The 15,157-nt window shown below is 35.0% G+C and overlaps 1 protein-coding gene across 6 annotated transcripts in view; it reads left to right on the top strand.

Moving 5' to 3' along the window:
- The window catches only part of SEMA3A (semaphorin 3A), a 456,004-nt gene that overhangs the window by 398,899 nt on the left and 41,948 nt on the right, over nucleotides 1-15,157 (top strand). For all 6 annotated transcript variants that reach the window (XM_042965369.1, XM_042965367.1, XM_042965368.1 and 3 more), the window contains 4 exons: nucleotides 9,283-9,425; nucleotides 11,246-11,360; nucleotides 11,453-11,522; nucleotides 13,294-13,438. In XM_042965369.1, the coding sequence (XP_042821303.1) occupies nucleotides 9,283-9,425; nucleotides 11,246-11,360; nucleotides 11,453-11,522; nucleotides 13,294-13,438 (473 nt within the window). The remainder of the gene's footprint in view (nucleotides 1-9,282; nucleotides 9,426-11,245; nucleotides 11,361-11,452; nucleotides 11,523-13,293; nucleotides 13,439-15,157) is intronic.

The following is a 15,157-nucleotide window of genomic DNA, read 5'->3' as shown; positions in this document are numbered from 1 at the left end:
ACCTACCTCAGAGATTGGTGCTTTTTAACAGATAAGGAAACTGAGGCTAGTTGACATTAATTAATATTTTGAAATTACAAATCTAGTGAGTGGGAGAAGTCAAGCATCTACCCAGTTTTCTTTTTTCACCCCTATCACAGAATAATTTTTATATGTGCAGTAAAGGGAGACTTTGTTTCTTCTTATGTTGGTAATTAGCCAGGATTTTCCTTCATTAATAGTCAGAAGGTCAGTGGAACTACCTTCCAAGCATGAAGAAAATAAGACACTGTATGTATATTTTGTGAGATATATAAATTTTTAAGACTTCCTTTTCCTCTCATAGATGGTGTCACAGTAGATTCAGAGAGAGAGAGCAGTAGTATGGGTTGTTTGCCTCCAGTGGGTTTATGCTCCTGTTCTGCTCTGGAACTTTCTATCATGCTTTACAAGAGGACTGACTGTATCATGGTGTGAAAGCTTGTAGGCGTTCATTCCGTCCTCTGTCCAAATGAACTACGTAAAATTTATGTCCTAAAAAGCCAATATGTGTTATAACTTTCAGATGTATAGAAAACCCAGAATCTTAATTTATCATCCTGTTAATTTAATTCCTTTTCAAAAAACATGTATATCTACAATTTTAGTTGTATGTTCTCGTTCCTTGAGAGCTTATTGGTGGAGAGGATAGGTCCAGCCAAAGGCTGGTCAAAATGTTTCTGTACTAGAGATTTAGATGGATCCTAATGCTGAGAGCGGCAAAATGTGTTCATTATTTAAATAAGCTCAGGCTGCCAAATGAATCATAAAGGCAGCTGGGTGTCCTGTGCCAAGGTGTCATTTTCATTAAGTGTGAGATTGCACCTGAAGGACAGTTTAATTTGCAGCTGCTAAAAATATTTCAACAGAGTGATACTGTTACAAGTGGCAGGTGGTGCCCAAACGTGAATTTTGCAAGAAATGCCATCTGTGGGATGAGGTGTGGAAGAATGTCAAGGGGGTGGTAAAGGAGATAAAGGGGGGAAGAAAAGAGGTGTATTTACTCAGTGTTTATTGCTGTTATCATGACTAAAGATGCCATGCTTCACATGATAGCATTGGCCCAAGATTATTAAATATGATTATTTGTTCAGCTTCTACCATGTGCACAGGGCATTGCAAAAGTACCACAGTACCTGTAAAGACAAAGTTTCTTCCCCAGAGGCATGCCATTTAAACCATCCAGATGAGAGAATCCTTTCCAAGTCTATTTACCTTTCATAGTGTTTACATTGCAGTTCTGTGCTGGCAAGACTAATGCACTTTGATCCTGCTTAAATGGATCTTGCCACTTTCTTTTGATGTTCAGCTTTTAATACACATTCACATCCATTTCCTGCTTCATATTGTATGAAATATTTTCAATAGTACAAGCTCAAAGATTTTGTTAGATCATGGTCAGTTGGGATTTTGTGAACTTTACAGAGTAGAGAACATTGCAATGTGGAAAGGTATCTAGGGACATTGTAATTGTTGACATTAGTAAAAGATCTGTGTATGTGTGTCTATTAGTTCAATGGACTTGGCCACATTGAAATCAGGAACTTATATCTGGAGACTGGAAATAGACATTCTCTACTTTAATGGGTTACAGAACACAAGTTTGAGGAGCAAAAGTAACTAGTGGGTTTCAGTTTTTCATTTCTGCTTCTCATTTGATGGTAGTAACTGGAAGTAGAAAGGCTTCCTTTGTGAATACCATGAACTTTCTTTGGTTTTCAAGGAGACCTAATAAAATAGGTCAATATGAATGAATTTGGGTAAAGGTTTTCCACGGGGAGTTTTTGATGACAAGGCAAGTTATTGAATTGCTTGTAGTTTTTCAGGACAGTGGTAATCTCTGACCTCCAACATATGCATTGTTTTTAGCTTCATAAAGTAGAGAGACATGTTTTCTGTTATTTTAATCCTATTGGTAGAATCTAATTTTGAAAAATTATAAACAGATCATTAATTTTACTGTATTAATTATCTAGCACAAAAGGATGTGATCAAAAGCAGAAAAGTTTTTTTCCATATTAAAATAACATTCATGAAATTTCAGGAGAACATTTTGAGAACCTATTATTTTGTAATAACTCTTAGAAATAGTTGCAATTTAAAGGAGCATGTCTAAGCATTTCTTTAACTGGGAACGTAAACCCTGTTAGGGCTATGATGAGTTCTGTTCATCCCAATAACTCTAATGAACTGCCAAAAAGCAAGAAAATGTGACTCTTTCTTCTAAAAAAAAAAAAGAAACCCACAAACTTACATATTTTAGTTTAGGAAATTCATTCATTTATTAATCTATTCACTCATTTAGGAACCATGTTCTGTTTCAGAAATTATGCTTAGCCCAGAAGAAATAATTGGGAAAAAATAGGGAAATCAGCTTACCAGAAGAGAGGGGAAAGAAAACAAGTGATTAAAAGTAGAGTTTTCTGGATTCTAATTGAGAAATATGCACTAGGTGCCAGGGAATGGTTTGTGTGTTAAAAAGGCGATAGACAGTACAAGATGGTTTGGAAAAGGTGAGGCCAGAGGCAGGGAAAACAGATTGAATGTGGCTGCCAAGAGAGAAGAGATAAGGGTCTACATTTGCGTAGTTGCGGTGAGACAGATTCAAAATATGCTTAGGGAAATACTTTGTTATATGTAGAAGCTGAAGGCAAGAGAGGGAGAGATACAGGACAAATGCCTGTCATAACAAATAGGAAAATGAAGATAATAGGAAAAGGATTAAATGTCACAAAAGTGATAAAAGCAAACTTTCTTTCATGTTATGTGAACTAAATGTGTTTGAAGATAGTAGATGGGGTGTTTTCTTGATTTACTAAGGGATTAAAGAAGAGGAACAGTGGTCAATTCTGCCGGAAATGTAAGTCAAAGTTTGTGGATGACACTTACTGCTCTTAATTTATTTTTGGTGTTAGGGACACTGTAAATAGTGTAACTGACAAGATTTCCCATTTTCCTCTAGTGCTAGAGAGCTTTGAGTCAAAACCATAGCTCATCTCAACTATATGTGTTGACGAATGCAGTATCTACTTTTAGAGTTGTTACTGGCTCAGAGTAACATCAGCCTTCCTGTCCTTTCTGCATGCCAATCTTAGTTTATGCTACTTTATCATATCTTATGACACCTGAAATATGGTCTGGAAATTATATAGTATAAATGCATTAGTACTTCTTTCCGTAGCACTGTATGGATAGCTTGGAAGAAATAGATAATATATATATAGAAGACTTATTAGATGACTTGAAAATATAACTCTAAAGTCAAAAAGAAAAAAAAAAACAAGCAAAACATGAATTGTACAAGCAACATTAAGACTAGAAAACAGGGAAAGAAGTGAGATGATGGCAGTCCTGCAGGAAATGGAAGCAGTTTAAGGTAAAATACCATTTTATACGTAGGTGTGGATATTGGCATTAGCTAAAGCGGAAAGATAGGAGCAGAAGCAGTTTTCAAAGAAAAGTAGATGAGTTCCTTGCTAGTCATGATGAATTAAAACTGCAATGAGATACTTAGGTAGAAAATTTGAGCCAAAAGTTTGAAATGCAAGGTTGGATCTAGGAGGAAAATAAAGGTGATGTAGTTTGGAGATACCTGAGGGTCTAAAAGTGAATCAATTCCAAAAGAAAAAAATTCTAAAAATATAACAAAATTTAGAATATTGAATTAGTAGAAGAAATGTTAGGAGATGCCTTCATTTATAGGAGTGGGGGGAATAAAAGGTGCTCAAAAAGAAAATAATTTAGGAAGCATCTATATTTACAGATGTAGGCAAAGAAAGTGGTAAAGGAAATAGTGAAGGCTCTATACTTAACAATTCAGGTTCAGAGTCACAGAAGGCACATGCCAGAGAAACAATGAAAATTATATGAAGGGCATGAAGATTTTATTGTGCCAATGGCAGCAGACAAGCAGACAACCGAAAAAGCGTGAGCATCAAAATCTGTGTGTAGATTTGATGGTTTCTGTTGATTATCAGTAGAACACTCTCAAAGGTGAAACACTAAAAGCTACGTAGTAATGGAGTTGGAAAGCGACTGATAAATAGGGCAGGGAGTCTGAGTCTGAGTCCCCTCTCACTCTTTCAAAAAGTCCTATGGCTAAATGGGTGCAAGAAACAGTGGATTCTAGAGTATAGAGTGTAAGTGGAATTCTTTTTGTTTTCTTTGGTAGAATAAAAATATTTAAAAAATAAATATTTGACACAGAGTCATTATAAAGGGAAAGATTGAGAACCCAAAGAAGAATTGACTTCTTTTCTTCATTTTTGCAACTCCCCAGTTGCTGGATTTCTTCCTGTTTTTCATCACTTTTCTCCTTGTATTAGATTCTGTCTTCTTTTCTCTTCGTACTCTATACCCTGCTGTCAATCTCAAATAACTTCAGCTCTAGTCCCCATTTCTTTCCTGAGCTTCTGTATTCCCTGACCTGTGGGACAAATTCCCAAGCATCTCACTTCACAGCTGCACGAAACTGAGTTTATCTTCCTCCCCCAACTTCCATATCTATCTTTCCTCAAGTGTTCCTATTTCAGTAAATGATTCCTATCCAACCAATATTTAAATCAGACATTTCCTTAGTATTTCCATGATTTTTCTTACTACTCCCTACCTTGAACATCTCATCAATGACCATAATCCAGCAGTTCTGTTTTCACATAATCCTTGCATATGCCGCCTTCTCTATCATACTGGTCCAAATCACCAACCCTTCTCACTAGCCTCTAGAGTGGTCTTCCAGCCTTCATTATTGCCTCATTATAATTTTTTTTTTTCCTGTAGCAATCATAGTGATCTTAACATAGTAATCTGATAATGTCATTACTAGGTTTAAAATACTTCATTGGTTTCCCTCATCACCATGAGGACAATATGCTCCTGAACAACACTTCCTTCTTATTCTGGCCTCTGCTTAACTTTCTTGTCGTCATCTTTGACCACCCGTCTCTTCATTGACTACTCTCTGAGTCCACAGTAATGTTATTTCTCTTACCTTGCACGTGTTACTTCCACCTGGGACATTCCAGGTTATTCTTTAGGCCTTGAGTTATAGGTCATATCTTCTGAGAAAAACTTTTCCTAATTTCTTTAAGGCAAACTGAATTTTCTCTTCTATTTCCAACTGCATTTTTTTCCAGACTCTTACTCTTGTCCTTTTTTTGTGTGGTGTAATAATTGTTCTGTTTAATTGTTGGTATTGCCTCACAGACAGAATACATTTCATCATAACATCCCTTGTTTTCCACAATCTAGAGCACAGAGTACATGTCTAGGAAAAATATGATGAATGAAATATAGATAGATGGTGAGTGATTGCATGAAGAAATAGAGATTTTTATTGGAGAAATACTTTGTAGATTATTGGATTGAGAGCAAATAGAGGCTTTAGACTTACAAATAAAGAGAGATCATTTTTCCACAGAAAGAAAGAAAAGAAAAATTGAGAGGAGAAAAAGGAGGACCTTCTCTTTAAATGGTTTTGGTTGTATCAGTATAGCAAATAATTCCATTTTTGAAGAATAAAATGAGATGCTACATTAGTTGATTTGAAGACAATCGGAATGATTTTAAAGAGTTTCTGTTAATAAATCTGTAACAACAATGATTCTTTTTTAGGATACATAGCCTGAGTTAACAAGTAGAAAATCCATTTACTAAATTATATGGTTTTCATCATCCTTGCTTAGATATAGGGGCACAGGAAAAAAAGTTCTGGGATTATATAAGACAGGTGCAGTGGAGGTTCGGGAGGCCAAGAGGTTCTAGGGTAGCAGGGCAGACAATTAGAATGATTGATTAGAATGTTTGGTTTGGAAGAAGAGGAGAATTCACCAGGGCAGAGAGGAATAGATTGAGAAAAGAAGAGGAGGAGTAAGAGGACCAAATGTAGTAAGGAAGGGGAAAGCAACATTTGAAGGATTGAAGAAGTAGAAAATACATAGAAAAGGTTTTGACCGCAGACAAGATTTGCTAAATTTAAAATAGTAGAACTCCTTTTAATTTTTTGAAAGAGTTTAACTAGAAACCTATTTTATTTTAAGATAGGAAAGAATGTTTTTCCAAGTCGATTGTATCCTAAATGTCTTAAAGACAAGTTACATTTGACTGACATTGTTTTTCTTTGATACTCTTTTTTAGTTTAATAAATGTGTACTTTTTTTTCCATGCGTAGTTTATTTTTTGTCTGTTTCTGAAGCTGTGTCAGACTGTTATTCACCTACAAAGTCCTCCATGCTGTAATACCAGATATTGAAAGAGAGACTAGGATCGAAGGCTCTTTCAACAATGTGCATGGTAACTTGTTTGAATGATTTCCCAGTAGAGTCCACATTGATAAAATGATAATTTTCTTGACATATTTTAGAGAGGGAAACACGTGCTTGATAGAGCCTTCTGTCATGCCCAAACACCAAGCTAAGAGAATATCTGTACATGTAAAATACTGTTTGCTTTATTGTCATTTTTGTGCTTCTAACGTGACTTTTGCCTAATTATAGCTTTCTGAGAACAAGAGACATAATATTACTCATTTTGTTTTCTACGTCATGTCTTACATGTATTTGTGAGCAAATACCATAGCTAGATTTAATTACCTGAAATTCTTTAAGTTATGCAAGTGTTTCTGTGAACAATTACTCTAATTGGGAAGGTAATATTAGACCAACTTCTCCTCCATTGCTCTAGTTTTAAAGCAAAAGAATGTGTGTTTTTTGTTTTTATTCTAATTCTGTAGCTGGGTTATAATGAGACCTCCAAATGTAGTATGTGATTGAGGCTTCCCTTCACTGTCTTAATGATAATAATATAATGCATTTACTAATATTTTGCTAAGTTGTTTCAATGCATTATTCAAGTTGAAAATATTTGTTTTTATATGAACTATTTATGACGGAAAAGGTGAATAGAATCCAATTTGAAATAAACCTAGTGTGAAAATTAGTCATCTGAGATCTGAGACTTACCAAAAAGTCACAACAATTGCAAGTGACTGAACTGAATTCTTCGACATGTAGGTTTGTGTGCACACACAAACTATATATAACTGTGTGTGCACACACAAACACGCTTACAACACTGCATTTCCAGGAATCTAACTTCATCATTGGGATAGTAATTGTTTGATTTGTAACATACCAATTCCTACCATGTCACATTATTTATTCTGCTCACTGATACTCATGAGACGCAAGCAGAAATATACAAACATATCTATGTATATGAACAGGTAGAAATTGATGAAGAAAAACCAGCTTTGTAACAATTATAGGAAAGTAATGTATTATTTTATGTATCTTATAAAGCTCTGGTACTGAGTGAGTCCAACTTTTAAAAGTTATTTCCCTACTCTTATTCCACTGGCACACTGGACTTGAAATATGAATAGGTAATGAATTGTACTTTTAACATTACTGACAGAGTCTGTATAATTTGCCTGAGAAGGATAGTGGAGTGTAGCCCTGAGTGTGCATGGTCTGAGAGCAAATGTTAAAAGAAGGTTACAAGCATAGAACACATGATAATGGTGATTATGCACAGGTATAAAGATTAGGACTAAATAACGTGGATAAAGCTAGTTGCAGGGTTCTGACCTCTTCCCTGATATCTCAGGTTTGGTACTGATCTATGTGCGCGTATTTCATTGCTGACTTGATAATATGATACGTCATGGGAGTAAAGGTAGCTTATTGTGAGAATTTAAATACCTGCAATGTCCTAAATGCTTTCAGTAAGATAAACTCAGCTTCTTAGTATATTACATCTTAAAATCAATGAAGCTACTACATACTTTTATATGTCTGTATGAGTCACAACCGCATCAACCCAGGTATTTACAAAAATTATTTTTTTTTAAATGAGGCTCTAATCATTGCTAATATACACTCTGCATAATCTAGGCAGTCTCTCTCTCTTTTTGTTTTTTCTTTCTTCTCTCTTTCTCTTCTTGCACAAATACTCATTGAATGTCAACTGTGTTTTAACCTTTAGGATCACAGCACCAAACAAAACATGCCAGGTCCTGGGAACTCATATTCCTTTGGGGTGGGGAGAGAAACAGACAATAAACAAATGAAGATTAGAAACAGAGAAAGAAAGTCTGAGAGATCACAGGTGTTTAATAATGTTAGGAAGAAAAATAACACATGAATATTAAGAACTAAAAGGATTTCAAGTGCTTTAAATAGGGTAGTCAACAAAGATCTTTCTGATAATGCAATATTTGAACAAAGACCTGAATAAAAGTAGGAATCCAGTCATTCATTATAATATATGAGGTGAGAAAGTACACAGAGAGGAAGATCTGAGGCAGGAATGAGAGTACTTGTTTGAAAGCCAGGAAGGGGCTACTATGGGGATGGTATGGCGGGCTAGGAGTAAGTTAGGTCAGGAGAGTAGGTAGAAGAAAAGGCTTGTGAGGTAGCAGGGACCAGATCATAAATGGTATCTGGTCACGGGAAAGATTTTATATTTTATTGCGAATAATTTGGAAAGATGGATGAGGAGTTAGAGAGGGAAGTGACCTGCCATAGGATCACTCTGACTAGTGTGGAGAAACAGAACACAATTGGTGGTGGTAAGGTAGAAACAGGGAGACTGTTAGCAATTCATCGCTGGTCATGGTGATCTGGGAGAGGCCGGTCGTGGAGGATGTGGTAAGAAAAGGTGATGGATGTGCTGATAGAATGTGGGCTGGAGAGAAAGAGATGACTCAAGGGTGGCTCCAGAATACCGAGGTGACTTGAGTACCCAGTAAATAATGTTGTTATTTACTGACGTGGATAAGAACATGAGAGGATTTGCTGTTTTGTTGTTGTTGAATCTGGATCTCATTTCTCCCCCCCCATCCAGTCTTTGCTGGAAACTAGAACAGACCATTCGGTACTTTGACTTAAAACTATCTTATGCTTGGAAGGAAGAATGATAGTGATGATGGCAATAAGCAATATTTGAAAGCATTTCCAGTTTGCAAAATATTTTAATATCCTGTAATGCATTTGCACTATGTGGTCACACTGAGAATTTCTGCACCTACTCCTAACTTTCCAAAAAAAGAGAAAAATAAAGAATTGTTTTGAGGTATAAGGTGATTTGTAACTTACTTTAAAATACATAAAGAACAGTTCACATATTCTGAAAACTGTGAACTAAGGAAAGATTAGTTCTTGAAATATATCAAATGCAAGTGAGGAGAAAGTGAAAGTGGACTGTAATGAATGGTATTATCTATCTAACTGTGAATTAATATATGTGCTGTAATTTGTCTCTCAGATCCAAGGTTCATTAGTGCCCACCTCATCCCAGAAAGTGACAACCCTGAAGATGACAAAGTATATTTTTTCTTCCGCGAAAATGCGATTGATGGAGAACACACCGGAAAAGCCACTCATGCTAGAATAGGTCAGATATGCAAGGTGAGGTAAAGAAAAAAAACAATTGAGGAGGATATTATTGTCCAATCATGGTTTTCTTTTTCTTCTTCACCTATATGCAAGTATAATGAAAACTATGGCTAAAAATCTTGACTGATCATTATAAATATTTAAATGGTAAAGAAGGATTTGAAAACATACTTGTTTATTGGTAACTTCGTAGGTAAACATGCGGGTAGAAATTGTGACACATTATTTCACGTTTACATTAAATGATCATCCTTTGAAATTTTAAAGAAATAAATTTTTAAAAAATATTTATCTTTGAGAGAGAGACAGACAGACAGAGCTCAAGTGGGGGAGGGGCAGAAAGATAGAAGACACAGAATCCCAAACAGGCTCCAGGCTCTGAGCTGTCAGCACATAGCCTGACACAGGGCTTGAACTTGTGAACCGAGACATCATGACTGGAGCAGAAGTCAGATGCTTAACTGACTGAGCCACCCAGGTGCCCCAAGAAATACAATTTTTTCATGTTACCTGGGAGAACACATTTTTTTGTATTTTCACACAACAGTTTCCTAAAATATGTAAGAGTGAATGGATATTTGTTGTTGGGATAGCTAAATTATTGATATAAAAGAGAAAATCATTAAAGCTTGATTTTATAAATTGATTATAACATCCTATGTACATATATATGAACACATACATATAGTTTTGAGCATCTGAACTTTGAGGTAATTCATTAACAGTGTAACACAAAACTGGATATGATATTGCATTATAATGTCAGATACATAGAATAAAAATTACTCAATAAATGTTTGTGGATTAATTAGTATCAGTGTAAAGATATGATAACAGTACCATTCTTTCCCACTACACTGTATATAGTGCAGCGTATATGCAGTATGAATCAAGCTAACTGCTCTTATGTATTCAAGCACCTTTCATCTCAAGAAAAATCACAAAGCTAGATCCAGTAATTATCTTCAATGGGATTGTCTTTTTCAAAGAAGATACGAAATTTTTGAAAATCTCTCCTGGGGGGATTGGTTAGCATCTTTTCTACCTCAATCATGATGTAATTATTTATCGCTAGTATATTAAGTTACTGGAAAATTAAAGGTTTTAACAATCTGGAAACATACAAAAATATGTGAAATATGTGAGAATCTGTTCTCCAAAAAATGTAAATCATATTTAAAAGCACTACTTACAGGGTTAGAAAAATCTTTATAGCATGTAGAATTATATCAACAAAATATAAATCATTGTTATGTGTTTGAAGGAACACGGATGTTCCTTCAAACCCATGCACCTAAATATTATTTTAAAAGAGCCTAAATTACCCTCAAATACATACGATCATAACAGAACTTATTGCTTAAGTTAAAATTTAGTTTCATTTTCAGTGAGGAGGTATGTTTTCAAAATGTTTTCTCTAGAATGATTTTTTTTATTATTAAGGCTGGTGCAAATATTTTTTTCAATATACTGTTTGTAAAATTGAAATTGTTTCAACTGTTTAAGCTTATAAAATATTTGATGCTGGTTTGTTTTTCTCTAGGATCTATTTTCAGTATGTGTTATAAGCTGTGCATTTATTCTTCCTTCAATAAATATTCGTTAAGTGCCTATTATGTGCCAGTGTGTTCTTTGTATGTTGTAAGTCATTCTGTGAATAAAGTTTGAGTGAATAGATTTGACCAACAATAAAAAAAAGCATAATTACTTGTATCTGTGGTATAATTACTTGCATTTTGAAAAATGAGGAAATTGTTTCTCTGTTTCAAGAGAAATATTTGAAATTATCATTCATATGCACATTTCCTAAAATCAGTGTTCTCTCCTTTCAGAATGACTTCGGGGGTCACAGAAGTCTGGTGAATAAGTGGACAACATTCCTGAAAGCTCGACTCATTTGCTCAGTGCCAGGTCCAAATGGTATTGACACTCATTTCGATGAATTGCGTAAGTAACTCATGATACTGGATAGAGAATATTTGTTCAGACTTTGTCATAACCACCAAAATGCAACTTTTCCTAATTTTGTTTTCAAACAGAGGATGTATTCCTTATGAATTCTAAAGATCCTAAAAATCCAATTGTCTATGGAGTGTTTACAACTTCCAGGTAAACAACTTTTTACTATCTTACTATCAAAGAAACTTCATGTCCTTTAGGTGCTTTTCAGGAATCCATAATTTGGAAAATACATTTTTGAAAGAACATTGGCTTAACCTTTGAGCTGTTGTAGATTCTTGGGTGGCTGATGTTATGATGTAAATAGTTTAAAAAAATAAATTTTAGCAGAAATGTCATCACTGTAAATTGAATGATGAAAAATGTATCATAGCCTCAGTATAGCTCTGACTTAAAATTTAAATGAAATGTAGAATATTCTGAAAAGCTGAAATCTGAGCTTTGATCAGACTTTGTAGTGTTATAAACTACAGTGGCAACACTCTTTCCTTTCTCTTTTCCTTCTTCCTCCTTCATTCTCTCCCTCCCCTCTTTGTCTCCTCCTTCCTCTTCTCTTCACCCTCCTCCATTCCCCATCTTCCCAAGACACTTGCTGTCAATCAAGCAGCAATTATCTCTTGACTATCACATTCGGTATAAAATTTATATTACCTGGAGTTGTTAAAATTAAACAGACATTAATCCATTTCTTCTGACTCCTCATTACTTAGGGCAATGGTTCTCAGACATCCATCTGAGCATCCATGTGAACCACCTAGAGATCATGCTAGGCCCCGCCTCCATAGTTTCCGAATCAGTAAGATTAGGATGGAGACTACTTTTTCTTCTATTATGAAAATACCATTATTAAATTCTGTAAATATTTACTGAGACTAACTATGTGTTAGGTACCATGAAATAAGCAACTGATGTTACAGAAAAGCAACTGGGCCTCTTTCTTCCCTCACGAAGCTTGCATTCTACCAGACATTGTCTATGTGGAGCAGGTTCCAGTAATAGACTCTTATAAACACATGTTTTTCATTTGATATGTTGTATATGTAATTTTCTATGGTGAAAGATTGGTTAAAAGATAAGCATTCCATATTTTAAGTGTGCATGACTGTTTTATATCTTTGTATAAATACATCTCTCAAGCCGTATTTATATAAGCACAATAAAATGGAAAATTGTGGCAGCTCATGGCAAACTTCCAGTTTATTTCAAGTACCTGATTTTTGTCAAGCAAAATGATGGGGATAATTGCCATAATATTCCACTTTGAGTAGGATGTAACAGCTACTAACTTAAAACAATTTTCTGAGTTAGGAAGAGATTATTTTAAATGCCTTCACACAAATCACACTCAGTTACTTGCTCTAATGCTTTTGGTCATTTGGGAGTTAAAAATAATATAATGTGACATATCATTTGACATTAACTATTCATTTTCTGCACCAGTCAGCTCCTAAAATGACTTCTTAAACATTTTTGCTTGCTTAAAAGTTCTCTGGTTTCAGTATTCATGATGGAGGCTTAACATAGTACCAAAGTTTATGTTTTTATTTCTATTGATATCAAAATTAAATATTGCTTTTTAGAAGATCACGTAGATGTTTTCCCACTGAAGTTTATGTATATTAATGTGTGTACTTCATATCATATGTTGTGTATATGTGATATAAATATATATACTATGAGTATTAATGATGGTTTCAGCTCTGCTTCTATTTTGAGCAATCATAATATGTTCTCTTGTGTATTGCCAAAATATATACACATGACTAAAAAATAACACAAGCACTATTTGAGGTTGAATTTATGTTCAAGTTTTGATAATTGACATCTAATAACATTAATAACCTGGAACAACTTAAGAATAGTTGTCTTGCCACTGTATGAAGATGAAAATCTTTTTTTTTTTTCTGTCTCTCTTTTTTAGTAACATCTTCAAGGGGTCAGCTGTGTGCATGTATAGTATGAGTGATGTGAGAAGGGTGTTCCTTGGTCCGTACGCTCACAGGGATGGTCCCAACTATCAGTGGGTGCCTTACCAAGGAAGAGTCCCCTACCCACGACCAGGAACTGTAAGTGGTCTAGGTTTTTAAAATACCAGATGAATAAATTTCTCCTGAAGGTTTATGAAAAGCTGCTACAAGCAGGTGTTAAGTATAGATAATGTAAAACAAAGGTACCTTGACTATAAACAAAACAAAGCAGGGATATTCTATGATATCGTGGAATTCTGCATTTAAAAGCATGTTCTTTAGAGACATGAGTGGTTAAGCTCAGTGCTTACCAGTTATTAATAACCATAATTTTTGAGAAATAGAAACTAAATGGGTAGACTTATTTGTTTTCTTTTCCAAAAGTGACTTTCATAGAGCATTGAAAGAATTAAGATTCATCTGAACTTGTTCTCCTTAGCTAGAATGAAGGCTTCAAGGATTGCCCATTAAATAGGAGGACGAAAAGTTTTAAATCAGTACTATTTTCCCATGGGAATGGGACACACCCCTCAAGTAGGTAAGAGAGATATGCAGGAAAATCTCATAGAACAGGGCCTAGATATTTTAACAGACACTGTCTACTCTCGCTGACCGCTCCTTTTTCCCTCCAGCAACCCTGGGGCACATTCAGGCTTGAAAAAAAATTGGAGAGAACTCAAAATAAAACCAGCTTTGAATCTGCAATTTAAAGTAGGGCGAAAAAAAAATACGGTAGGAAGTGAGTGAAGTTAGCAGTGATGGCAGAGGTTGTACAATACCTGCACCCAAGTGCAACTGCTCTAATCCTAAGAATCTTTAAGGAAATAATTTCCCGTGATGCAAAAACTTGTGTTTGAAGTTTAGCCATTGCTGTAATTTTACTTCAGTTTGGTTTATTCTGTTAAATTCAACTAAGTTATGTTTTATACATTTTATTCAATATGAGGATTTTAATCTTATTTTTCTCTGTTTTTGAAGTTCTTTATGGGAAAATTGAAAATTTTGCATTTTATAAATATTAACTCTAGCTGGTGGTTCTTGTGGGTACAAAACCTGTGTAGGCTTCCAGAAGAATGAACCAATAAGACGAAATATTGATTATATGAAGTAAAATGGGTTTTACGAAAAAGCGCAAGATATTTACTCCATCTCTTAATGGCAGACTGCTTCTACTTTGTTGGTGATGAGTTTTCTAACCCTATGGCTCATTAAGGCCAGTGTATTCTAAGTAGGACCTGCCTCTAGGTTTCACTTCGACAGCTTTGGTGCAGTTCCTTCAGCATGCTAGATGGTGTACTGCCATTTGGAGATACAAAGGTTTTGATCTGAATTTGTACTCAGTATATCTGCAATTAAGGATAGCCATTGGAAATTATTGTGTGCCAGACCCTGTTCTAAGAAATTTATATTTATATATATTGTATTCAGTAGCACAGCTATTGCTCCCATTTCACAGATGAGGGCTCTGAGGCAAAGAGAGGAAGCAGGACTCAGTTGAGGCAGTTTGGTTCTAGAGCTGGTGTTCTCACTCATTATTCAGAATTGTTAAAACATGGCATAAAAAGTCAGCAGTATGCACCAACTGTTAAAGACAGAAGCAGAAAGCATCGCCTAATCTAGGAATCAGGGAGTGGCCAGCAGAAGGGCAAAACACCTAACTCCATGACTAAAATTCATTTGAATGAGTTCATTAATTCTATCGAGTGGCAGCTGAGAATAGCCATTTTGTCAACACTACTGGAGAAAAACATACTAAGTGAAACATATTAAATAAGTAGCTTTATAATTTACTTAAAAAGTAATCCTTTAAATCCTTTG

This window comes from Panthera tigris, chromosome A2, assembly GCF_018350195.1.
Source record: "Panthera tigris isolate Pti1 chromosome A2, P.tigris_Pti1_mat1.1, whole genome shotgun sequence".
Classification (NCBI taxonomy): domain Eukaryota; kingdom Metazoa; phylum Chordata; class Mammalia; order Carnivora; family Felidae; genus Panthera; species Panthera tigris.
This window is presented reverse-complemented; position numbering and strand designations above follow the sequence as displayed.